The 12,848-nt window shown below is 32.8% G+C and overlaps 1 protein-coding gene across 1 annotated transcript; it reads left to right on the top strand.

Moving 5' to 3' along the window:
• The first annotated feature begins 7,255 nt into the window (after positions 1–7,255).
• Positions 7,256–12,650, top strand: LOC100805792 (probable leucine-rich repeat receptor-like protein kinase At2g33170). The gene is made up of 3 exons (XM_006605672.4): positions 7,256–7,964; positions 8,384–11,335; positions 11,949–12,650. Exons 1-3 carry the CDS (start codon positions 7,958–7,960, stop codon positions 12,332–12,334), a joined length of 3,345 nt encoding a protein of 1,114 aa, XP_006605735.1. The 5' UTR covers positions 7,256–7,957; the 3' UTR covers positions 12,335–12,650.
• Positions 12,651–12,848: the final 198 nt, after the last annotated feature.

Raw genomic sequence — 12,848 nt, 5'->3', positions numbered from 1 at the left:
ATTATTATGTCTGATGTGCATGGTACTTCTATGGTCATTGATCAGTCACTTTTCTTTTCTTTGACTCATTTACCCAGTCAAGGTGCACCTTTTGAGGGCACCATTGTTGATGACTGGAAATTCGATTATTCAAGTCATGATGCTCGTCGCATGGTCTGCAATGATCAAGCTGAAATGATCGGTAGATTGCTGGCCGGGTCATTAACTTTTGATAATCGCATCATGCATTATATCATTGTTAGAATTTTGCTTCCTCGGTCTTCAAATTTAGCACAAGCCTCTGAGGAGGATTTGATTCTTATGTGGGCTTTTCTTACCGGTCGTCAGATCGACTGGGCCCATTTGGTTCGGTACCGAATGCATAAGTCATTACGGGCCAATGCACCTCTTCCTTATCCACAATTGATTACTCTGTTTTTGCGTCATTTTCAAATTCCGCTTGATGATGAACCCTTTGTTCAAGTCAAGCGTTCTTTTGCAATTGGTGCTGGTGCAGTGACCTCCTTTGGGTATCGTAAAGATCGGAATGGACAATGGCTGAAGAAGGATGCACTCCCTCCTCAAGATGAACGTACTCCTTCACCTCCCCCTCAACGTGAAGATTCTGCACTCATGAATGAAGTCCTCTCCGAATTACGGGGTCTTCGTTCTTATGTTGGTGACCGCTTCGACTCGTTAGATTCACGCTTTGCCGGTATGGACATTCGCCTTACACAGCTTGAAGAGGATGTCGGATACATTCGTCAGAGTTTTGATCTTCCTCCACCACCTCCATCTTCTTAGATTTTAGTTTCTGACTATATGTCTTTTTATAAGCCGTGTATTTTGGCTTTTAGTTTCTTAGAATTTACATTATTATGCTAAGTACTTTGCTTATTTATCTGTTGGTTTTTTTTTAAATTTCAGTCTTGGATATTTTGTGTTGTTGACATTTTATGTTATTTGAATTCTAGTTTGATTATTTCTTGTTTGTGAGTTTGGATTATTGTGTTTTAATACTCTGATATTTATATCGTTCTACTCCATTGTTATATTTGTGTTGATTCCCGAGTTCTTTGGCTTTTTGATGTTGCCAAAGGGGGAGAAAAGGTTGTAGAAAAAGCTTAAGAAAAAGTTTAACAAACTTAGAAATCAAGTGATCATGAATTCCGAAATATAGGGGGAGTAAACGCTTTATCTATATATACAATTGTTTGTTGCTTGCTTGAATCTTGATTTCAGGTATTGTATTGTCATCATCAAAAAGGGGGAGATTGTAGATGCAATTGCCTTTGATGTTTTGATGATGAACATGATGATGTGTTGCAATTGATGCAAATGAGCTTTTCAAGATTAAATTCAAGACAATGCTTCAAGATTACAAGTCACAACATCAAGATGATCACTAGAATATTAGGAAGGGAATTCCTAATTGAATTAGCAAAGGTTTGGCCAAGAGATTTATATTAAAAAGTGTTTCTCAAAGGTTTTACTCTCTGGTAATCGATTACCAGAGGATGTAATCGATTACCAGTGGCCAAATACGTTTTATAACAGCTACAAAAATTTGAATTCGAAATTTTAGACTGTGTAATCGATTACACAATTTTGGTAATCGATTACCAGCAGTTAGTAAACGTTTTAATTCAAATTTTAAAAGCTGTAATCGATTACACAATTACTGTAATCGATTACCAGACAGGATTTTCAGAAAAATAATTTAAAGAGTCACAACTTTTCAAAGGCTTTACTCATGACCACCAATGGTCTATATATATGTGACTTAAACACGAAATTGCTAAGAGATTTTCAGAACAACAAAGTGTTTATCCTCTCAAAGAGCAAATTCATTTTAATCCTCTTAAGAATTCCTTGGCCAATTCAATTACAATTCATTAAGGAATTATTTGAGTGCTCAATCTGTAAAATCCATCTCTTTCTAGAGAGATTTGTTCTTCTTCTTCTTCTCATTCTTTAAGGGATTAAGAGATTGTGAGTCTCTTGTTGTAAAGGATCTCTAAACACAAAGGAAGGATTGTCCTTGTGTGTTTAGAACTTGTAAAAGGAATTTACAAGATAGTGGAACTCTCAAGCGGGTTGCTTGGGGACTGGACGTAGGCACAAGGGTGTGGCCGAACCAGTATAAAACTGAGTTTGCATTTTCTCTTCCCTTAATCTCCTTTATTTATTATTGCTTTACATTCATATTCAAATTGTTTTATTTAAATTAATATCTAAGAAGATTGTCATTAAGGGAATTCATAACTTGAGTAAAAAGTGAAATAGAATTTTAATTAGGGAAAACAGTTTGGAATATCTTAATTCAACCCCCCCTTCTTAAGATATCTGAGGCCACTTGTCTAACAAAAAGAGAAAGAAATGAAAAAGAAAAAGAAGAAAAAAAATTTACCATGGTTTTTGTTATTTAAATTATTACTATTAAACCAGTCATTAATTTAGGGACGCCACACCATAAACTCTTTAGCATTATTGGTCTTAGGGAGATCTGTCTTAATATTGTCTGCAACAGTCATTCTCATGAACATTAGGCTGAGTCTCTTAGATCTTTCCCAAGCTTTATAATGAGTTTTCTCTTCATTGCTACTAGCATCAATAATAGTAACAAACTTCTCTTCCAACATAGCAATATCATGATCCAAAACGCCGAGGTGAAATTGGACTTGCTCATTTCAGTCAAAGAAGTTAAGCCCATTAAAATTGACACAGATGATACATAAGAATTCACTGAATTGAAAACATGTATTACATAATAAAATTCACATAAGTGTTTTGAGACATAAAGTACATGTCATACATATGTTTCATTCAGATAACGGTCAATGTGTATTGATGTTCTCCTTTGGGTGATACACCAACACACAACATACAAACATGATGACGCTAATATAAATTCTTAACATTATTTGGAAATTAAATATGCACCCATTAGTAGTATCTATTTCCTTTGGGTATATAAATAAAACTAATGATACACACAAATCGCCTACAATTATATTCATTAATTATAAGAACAACTAATCAATCTTTGGGAGATCCATAAATGCCTTATAACAATGAATTTCAATTACCCATAAACCAATAATCATATAATTTAGCATCCATTATTCTATGAGTAATTGAAATAATCATTAATTTGGAATTAAATAACCTTACAAATTTAGCCACTTTGATGACTAACAAATTCAACATACATTTAATTCCAACCAAATATATATAGCTTGCGCATACTTATTACTATTAACAATTCATAGTCATTCTATTAATTTCATTTCAGGCCGTAAAATAATATTCACATTTATTTGTGTTTTGCATTCAAATACGTTCAAGCAAATATGTAGAACATACATATTTATTGCTACTGACAATTTCAAAGCATCCACGCTAATTTAATTCTAAGAGAAACTTTCAATCCTTTAATGACATTCAACAATAATATTTTGGATAAAAAAACAACAAGTGGGATTAAAAATAGCAAAAAAATGGATTGCAAATAGCAATTTCAAAATTCCTTCTCCCTTCTCAGGAACGTAACGTACGTGCGGGGCTGTGAATGTTTTCTCCGTTACAAATAAAAACTGGCAGCGTTTCATGGCTTTCTTTCTCCATTCAATATATGTTTAAGGAAAAGCCAACACCATTCATTATCATCAAATTAAATTGTACAAAAAAATATAAATTTGAAATCTTTATCCAAATTTAATACATACAATTCAAAGTATCCATTACATATAAACATCATAAATTTTTTTTTCATTGAACACAATCAAAATAATATAATTTTACGCATTCATACTTGTGATTTGAAAGCTAACTTACTTGATACCCTTTTTAATGTAAGATTTCATACTTGCAGCAGAAAAAAAATCCTTAAATTTCATAATTAGGGTTCATGTGTAATGGAAGAAATTAAATCATCCATAAATTTCATAATTAGGGTTCATGCATAATTGGGAGAAATTAAATCATTCTTGGAGAATCCTAAATTTGATAACACAAGCTTTGATACCACATGTAAATTTCTTAAAGGGATTTCCTAGATTATCAATGATAGGAAACCAACAGGATCTTGAAACTTATTATTCTCACAAACAATGAATAGACACATAGCGTATCTTTCGATCTTCTCTCCAATATACTTTGATTTCCTTGGAAGAGGGGAGAAATAAAATTTCACTTCCTTAGACCTTTTTTATTGCCTTTCTCTACGTTCGTGATGACTATGAATGAGAGAAAACACTTTTATGCCAGGAAGGAGACCTTATTCCACGTTAGTGGATATTAGCCCCATTTTATAACTACTACTCCCATCAAGTAACAGTTAACTCTAGAAACTTCTCCTATTAAGCCCAATTACAATTTAGTCCTTAATTATTAATTATTTATTTATTAGTCCCCACATAAGTCACATGTCACATGAGACATTAATTCTAACATAATCTCTATCATCGTATCATTTTTTCTCATTACACAATTTCTTATTATTCCTAGCACCAATGGCAATGCATTCCAATGCGAAGACAAAAATTAATGATAATATCTTTTACGGTATACTCCTATCTTCTTCGCATTGGGAGACTGTAATTATAAATTTGGAAAAAATAGAAGGATGTAAATTAGATTGGTTAAACAAAATTGTTTATTTAAGAAATTGACTCAAGCAACACAATGCAAAATCATATATTCCAATGGAAAAAAATTAAATAACATTGCTTGACTTTAAGCAACTAACAGAAACCCCATGTTGGAGATGCTCTTAGGTAACTATTTTAATTTATATTGCTTTTAGTTTTTTTTGCAAATAATTTATTTATTATTTTTGTTTACTAAGGATTTACAATATTTAAAAATTGGTAAATAAATTAATTTTGATTATAATAAATTAATTTTATACTGTAATTAAAATATGTGAGTACTAAAAAAATCATTCTTCACTCTCTAAGAAAAAAGAAGTCAATAGTTTTGATCTACCTAATCCTACTCCTATGATGAAAATTTCACCACAAACTTTAGACATTTTAAATACTAAAAGTTAGACATCTTTAATTTTTTTATCATACATTAAAAATTTGCCCGTTTTATAGTTTGGTCCTTGCATGTTGATGAATATTTTGGTCCTTGCATGTTGATGAATATTTTTAACTTTTATATATATATATATATATATATATATATATATATATATATATATATATATATATATGTGTGTGTGTGTGTGTGGGGGGGGGAGGAATGCTAATGCACTCACATTCTTTTTAAGGATAATGTTGTAATTGAACATTTATTTTTTAAAAAAGAAAAATCTTAAAACTCATTTCTCACTCCTGTCCCACTCATTCTCTCTCCTATCCTATTTCTCTCCTGTAAATTATTCTAATTTATTAATTATTAATGTTGGATTTTGTATTTTCGGAATGCCAAGTATTCTTCTTCATCGGAAAAAAATTGTGCTATTCGTCAGCCCCTCAAATTCAAATGCAAAATTCATATAATCATGTCATTATTATAATCACAAACGAAGCAACATTTACAACTCTCAACCTACCTATTCTATAGATTAAATGAATCCTCGGCAAATCCAAAATTATATAGTCTCTTGAACTTTAATTATAAGATTTTTTTTAGAAATTTGTTTGTCTCTTTTTTATAACATTATTTTCTAATTTTTAGATGTATTAATTATTTTTTTCTTACATATCTTTATTTGATTATTCTCTCTCCAAACATTAATGAGAAAGAATTAAATAAATAGAAAAATAAAAAAACAAATAATTATAAAATAATAGTACAAATAATTGACATATATAATGTAATTGACTAAATTTACTATGAATTTTTCTGAAGGAACGAGAATTAGTTGGTTTTATAATTAGGAACGGACAAAAAGAATATCTTATTGTACCCTTTAAGTATATGTTAATTAATTAATTAAACCTGTCACATGATGATTAGAAATTCATTAATTTTTTTTTACTTAAATATATTTTTTATTCCTAATAAATAAAAATTTTGTGTTTACTTCCTAATAAATTAACAAATTTTATCTTAATCTGTGTTAATAATAAATGACAAATATTTATCATAGAACAAAAACAAAATTTTCTAACTTATTAGAGGTTAACAATAAGTGTAAAGAACTAAAAATAAAATTATTGTTTTATGAGAGACTCATCACAAAACAAAAATTTATTAAAAAGCAAATGTAAAATCAGATATTTATTAGGGATAAAAATATATTTAAGTTATTTTTTTTACAAAATTTAAGCAATTTTTTTTCTTAAATTAGATTTTAGAAATCCGTTATACTCGGTTTATTTTTTCTATATTGTTTTCTATTTTCTTTCCATCTTCAAAATATTCATACAATAAGATGACAGATGACAGTCTTATTTTGTTTCACTCAATTTTAACTCATTATCATAACGTTCTTCTTCCAGCCTAAAAAAAAAGTTTATTGTCAAGTATCCTTAAAATATTAGTTAGACAATTAAAATGAAACAATATTTATTGTAAAAATTATAAGAAAGTGTAAAATATAAACAATACAATTTTACATATTCTAATATATTTTTTCTTTTGTTAGTTACTTAACTAATGTTGACAAGAATAGATTTGGAGGGGATGAGCACGTGCTAAAGTCCTCCTTTCAAACTTTTCATCTATATAAATATATATTTTTAACATAATTAGTATAAAATTATATAAAATTAATTTTGTATGTTATTATTATAATAATGATTAGTGTTAATTAGTACAAAATTTTATAAAATTAATTATATTTTTTATTTTATTGTAACGATTAAAATGATAATTAGTATAAAATGATGTAAAATTAATTATTTATTTGTTATTATTATCATAACAATTAAAATTATCATAATTTAATATAAAAATTAATTTAAATTTTGTATAAAAATAATCAACATTCTTAAAATTATTAGTTATTAAAAGTTAAACATTTAAATAATTATAAAAGAAGAAATTTTTTTAACACCATTTATAAAATTTCTAGATCCATCCTTAACAGTGAGTAACATTTGTCCAAATTTTATTTTTTGTTTTTCTTATACTCAATCTAGACTGAAGACGATAGATAGAACAACCTTAAATGGATATGTACAGGGAGTCAGAGGATTTACTGAGTGTACACGTGTCACGACAGGATTGATCTAGAGCGTAACGCGTAGAAAAAAGCACGGGGAGTATTGAGTACAATACAACTATACCTCAAGGATTTCAGCGCCTACCTACTAAAACCACGAAAGGCAACTTCAACTTCTCTACCTATCACAATCACAAGCAAAAAAACAAACAAAACAAAACTGCCAAAATTTTCCCAAAGAAAAATTCCACAAACACTTTCTTTCTTTCTCTTCCTCCTTTCTGTATCACACTACAAAAGGGTGTCATCAAACATTAACAAAATCAACAACAAAGAAACAACAACAAAGAAAGGAAGACCCTTTTGGGTGTTAGAGAGACACAATGAAAATGATCCTATAAGTGAAAGGTGAAAGCATGCTTTGTCGGCCATTAAAACTTCACCCCAAAAAAGGTTGATCCTTCACACTCATATTCCTTCTTTCATTCTCTTGTGCCAAACCCCACAAATAGAGAAAAGAATTAAGCCACAAACAGTAGTGCCACCCCAGGATGATATGGATATTCATTTTCTGATTCATTGAACCTTCAGTCTTGCTTCTTTCTCTCAGCCCCTGCAGAGAAAAAAAAAAGGAGTTCGGATTTTTCTCCTCAAAATCTTGGCTTTTTCTCTTTCAAATCGAAGATCCCCACTTTTCATGCCAAAAGGTGACGTGGGTGTATTCTATTTTTGGCTAAAGTTTTGTTAGCTTCTTCATGTTTCTTCTCAATTTTCCTTCACAAGGAGTTGCTGATCCCAAGTGGTGGACCTGCTGCTTTTGTTATCATCTACTTTTTGATGAGTGATGGTGGTCTTTGAATGAAAGGTGTTGTTTTTTTTCTTCTTCCTGTGCTATTGTTTTTAACCATTTTGAATTGTGGCTTTCTGTGTAATATACATGTGTGTCTTTGTTTTTGTCTTTGAGCTGATTCATTAAGATTCTGGGAATGGTGTTGGGAATTGTGGAATATGACTTTAAGTTCATTGAGCCTACTCCAACTTTGAACTTTGAGGTTTTGTTAAATATAAAGGCGACCAAATTTTTCTGGTTTATACAATGGCCAGATGGGAGCAAGAATTTCCAGGAACATTTGGATTGTTTCATTTCTGAGCAGAATAACCATTTTCAAGTAGTGTTCGATCTACTACATACTAATCAATATTTGATTGATTGGTATGAGGTTATTGACAAAAAAAGATTTGTCTGAGTTGTGAATTTGACTGATTGATGGTTTGCTTGTGCAGGTTTTGATATTAAGATGGCTGGGGATATCAAGGAGGGGAGAGCAGGGTGTTCTGTTATTTTTCTGCTATTGACTTTACTTCTTTGTAGCACTGAGGGTTTAAACACTGAGGGGCAAATCCTCCTAGACCTTAAGAAAGGACTTCACGATAAATCTAATGTTCTGGAAAATTGGAGGTTTACTGATGAAACCCCGTGTGGCTGGGTAGGTGTAAACTGCACTCATGATGATAATAACAACTTTTTGGTTGTGTCTCTTAATTTGAGTTCATTGAATCTTTCTGGAAGTCTAAATGCTGCTGGCATTGGGGGTCTGACCAATCTAACTTATCTCAATCTTGCTTACAATAAGCTGACTGGAAATATTCCCAAGGAGATTGGTGAGTGTTTGAATTTGGAATATCTTTATTTGAACAATAATCAGTTTGAGGGGCCTATTCCTGCTGAATTGGGTAAGCTGTCTGTTTTGAAAAGTTTGAATATTTTCAACAACAAACTCTCTGGTGTGCTTCCAGATGAGTTTGGGAACTTGTCTTCATTGGTTGAGTTAGTGGCCTTTAGCAACTTTCTTGTTGGACCCCTGCCCAAATCCATTGGAAATCTTAAGAATCTTGTAAATTTCAGAGCTGGGGCAAATAACATTACCGGTAACTTGCCGAAGGAAATCGGTGGATGTACGAGCTTAATACTTCTTGGTCTTGCTCAAAATCAGATAGGAGGGGAGATACCAAGGGAGATTGGGATGCTTGCCAACTTGAATGAACTGGTTTTATGGGGAAACCAGTTGTCAGGACCTATTCCTAAAGAGATTGGGAATTGTACCAATCTTGAGAACATTGCTATCTATGGGAATAATCTTGTTGGACCTATACCTAAGGAAATTGGGAACCTCAAATCATTGAGGTGGCTGTATCTTTACAGAAACAAGTTAAATGGAACCATTCCAAGGGAAATTGGAAATCTTTCGAAATGTTTAAGCATTGATTTCTCAGAGAACTCTTTAGTAGGTCATATCCCTTCAGAGTTTGGAAAAATAAGTGGTCTAAGTTTGCTCTTTCTCTTTGAGAACCACCTAACTGGTGGTATACCAAATGAGTTTAGTAGCTTGAAGAACCTGTCACAGCTGGACCTGTCAATAAATAATCTCACAGGTTCAATTCCATTTGGTTTCCAATATTTGCCTAAAATGTATCAGCTGCAACTTTTTGACAACTCCCTAAGTGGTGTTATTCCTCAAGGACTCGGACTTCGTAGTCCTCTTTGGGTGGTTGATTTTTCTGATAACAAATTGACAGGAAGAATACCGCCTCATCTATGCCGAAATTCAAGCTTGATGTTGTTGAATCTGGCAGCTAATCAGCTCTATGGAAATATACCAACAGGGATACTAAACTGTAAATCATTGGCACAGTTGTTGTTACTTGAAAACAGGCTTACTGGCAGCTTCCCTTCTGAATTGTGTAAGCTGGAGAACTTGACTGCCATTGATTTGAATGAGAACAGGTTCAGTGGTACACTCCCTTCTGATATAGGGAACTGCAACAAATTGCAAAGGTTTCACATTGCGGACAATTACTTCACATTGGAGTTGCCTAAGGAAATAGGAAATCTCTCTCAATTGGTGACCTTTAATGTTTCATCAAATCTTTTCACTGGAAGAATCCCACGTGAAATTTTTTCATGTCAAAGGCTACAGCGGCTTGATCTCAGCCAGAATAACTTTTCTGGTTCCTTTCCAGATGAGGTTGGAACACTTCAGCACTTGGAGATTCTCAAGCTCTCAGACAATAAGCTGTCTGGATATATTCCTGCAGCATTAGGCAATCTGTCTCATTTGAACTGGTTGTTGATGGATGGCAATTATTTCTTTGGTGAAATACCTCCCCATTTGGGTTCTCTTGCAACTTTGCAAATTGCAATGGATCTCAGTTACAATAACCTTTCTGGAAGAATACCGGTTCAGCTTGGCAATCTCAACATGCTTGAATTTCTCTATCTCAATAACAACCATTTGGATGGTGAAATTCCCAGCACATTTGAAGAGCTTTCTAGCTTATTGGGGTGCAATTTCTCATTCAACAACCTCTCTGGTCCTATTCCTTCCACTAAAATTTTCCAAAGTATGGCTATAAGCAGCTTTATTGGTGGTAACAACGGCCTCTGTGGTGCACCTCTCGGTGACTGCAGCGATCCAGCTTCTCACTCTGATACTCGAGGGAAAAGTTTTGATTCTTCTCGCGCTAAAATAGTCATGATCATTGCAGCTTCTGTTGGAGGTGTTTCACTCGTTTTCATTTTAGTTATTTTACATTTTATGAGGCGTCCTCGGGAGTCAACTGATTCCTTTGTAGGCACTGAGCCTCCCTCCCCTGATTCAGATATCTATTTCCCTCCAAAGGAAGGTTTCACTTTCCATGATCTAGTTGAAGCCACAAAAAGATTTCATGAAAGCTATGTTATTGGTAAGGGAGCATGTGGAACCGTTTATAAGGCAGTGATGAAATCTGGTAAGACCATTGCTGTTAAGAAGTTAGCATCTAACAGGGAAGGGAACAACATTGAGAATAGTTTCAGGGCTGAAATAACTACTCTGGGAAGAATAAGGCATCGGAATATAGTGAAATTGTATGGCTTTTGCTATCAACAGGGTTCCAATCTCCTGCTTTATGAGTACATGGAAAGAGGTAGCTTAGGTGAACTATTACATGGTAATGCAAGTAATTTGGAGTGGCCAATTCGGTTCATGATTGCTCTTGGAGCTGCTGAGGGTCTTGCCTACTTGCATCATGACTGCAAACCAAAGATTATTCACCGCGATATAAAATCTAACAACATTCTGCTGGATGAAAATTTTGAGGCCCATGTTGGTGATTTTGGTTTGGCAAAAGTGATTGACATGCCCCAGTCAAAGTCTATGTCTGCGGTCGCTGGATCTTATGGCTATATTGCACCTGGTAGGCTCCTATATCTTGTTTTGACTTAGATAGCCAAGTCTATCAAGGTAGATCATATTATTGTTCGTGAGTAGTGTCTTGTAGCATATTATAATTTGTGGTTTCACTTCATGCTCATAAACAATGTTTACTTTTTTTTCCTTGTTGAAGAAAGTGAGTTTTGTACATTAAGCAGTTTTCAAATTGCTTTTTCTGTCTATAGATTTTGATGATTTTAAGAGAGACTATCTTATATTGTTACAATCGATTTACTGGTATTGAGTATTGACCTCATCAGCTTATTGCTAAATTAATCTCATTCTTGAATTTTTCTCATCCTCTTTTCTAAGATGACACCAAATTAATCCTCATGGTTAAGTGTTATTCAAAAGAATCTTATACCACATGGATTTTATTCATGTCATTTGGCATATTACCTCCAGTGCTTCTTACTGTCTCGCTTTCTATTTTTGTTTTTCAATTTATTCAATACCGTACTAAATTTGATTAGTTATCAATTACGGTTTGATGAACCATTTCATCCTGTATGAATATGCATATTATTCAATATTTTAGGCCAAATTTGATTAGTTATCAAATACTGTTTGGTGAATCATTTTATCCTGAATGGCAGAATATGCATATACAATGAAGGTGACAGAGAAGTGTGACACTTATAGCTTTGGTGTTGTGCTATTGGAATTGCTAACTGGAAGAACACCAGTTCAGCCACTAGAGCAAGGTGGTGACCTTGTCACATGGGTGAGGAACCATATCCGGGACCACAACAACACATTGACACCAGAGATGCTCGACAGCCGCGTAGATCTTGAAGACCAAACCACTGTGAATCACATGCTCACTGTTTTGAAGCTTGCTTTACTGTGCACAAGTGTGTCTCCTACCAAGAGGCCATCGATGCGGGAAGTTGTGTTGATGCTTATCGAGTCAAACGAGCGAGAAGGGAACTTAACACTTACTCAAACATACCATGATCTTCCTTCCAAAGATGGCATGTGAAGAAGAAAGTATGCAGCAGCATCTCTTGACATTTTGTTAACAGAATATGAATTTTTTTTTTTCTGCTCATTTTTCCTTTCCACAGGAGAAAATAGGAGATGATTCTTGTACATTCTTTCACTCCATTATGTCACTAGACTTAACTGTTTTACCTTATAGCATTCTTTATTATTAATTTCACGTCTCTGTATTTTCTTTTTGAATTCAGTATATATATTACAGTAGCTTTATTGTACAGTTGAGAATTGCCATGAGATGTGTATCATGGAGGTTATATGGTAAAGGGAAGGGATATTAAATATTTGAGTTGTTCATATAACATGCTGCAAGTTTCATGGAACTGATTAGTGAACAATTAAATTAATTTGCATTTTAACATATTTTAGTTCATTTTATTTGATCGATTTGGGACCACTTTTGAGATATTTTGTTGAAAGCTACTGTTGGATATTAATTATACTGATGGATCTTCTATGCATTTGAATTTTAAAAATGTATTGCCATCATCAAATTG

This window comes from Glycine max, chromosome 20, assembly GCF_000004515.6.
Source record: "Glycine max cultivar Williams 82 chromosome 20, Glycine_max_v4.0, whole genome shotgun sequence".
In the NCBI taxonomy this organism is placed as follows: Eukaryota; Viridiplantae; Streptophyta; class Magnoliopsida; order Fabales; family Fabaceae; genus Glycine; species Glycine max.
Note: the sequence above shows the minus strand (reverse complement) of the source record. Positions and strands in the feature narration are given on the sequence as shown.

What these genes read in the sequence shown, in the direction of transcription:
- LOC100805792 (XM_006605672.4), top strand. An exon ending in TTATGGCTATATTGCACCTG is followed by an intron (nt 11,336 to 11,948) that starts GTAGGCTCCTAT and finishes CCTGAATGGCAG; the next exon opens with AATATGCATATACAATGAAG.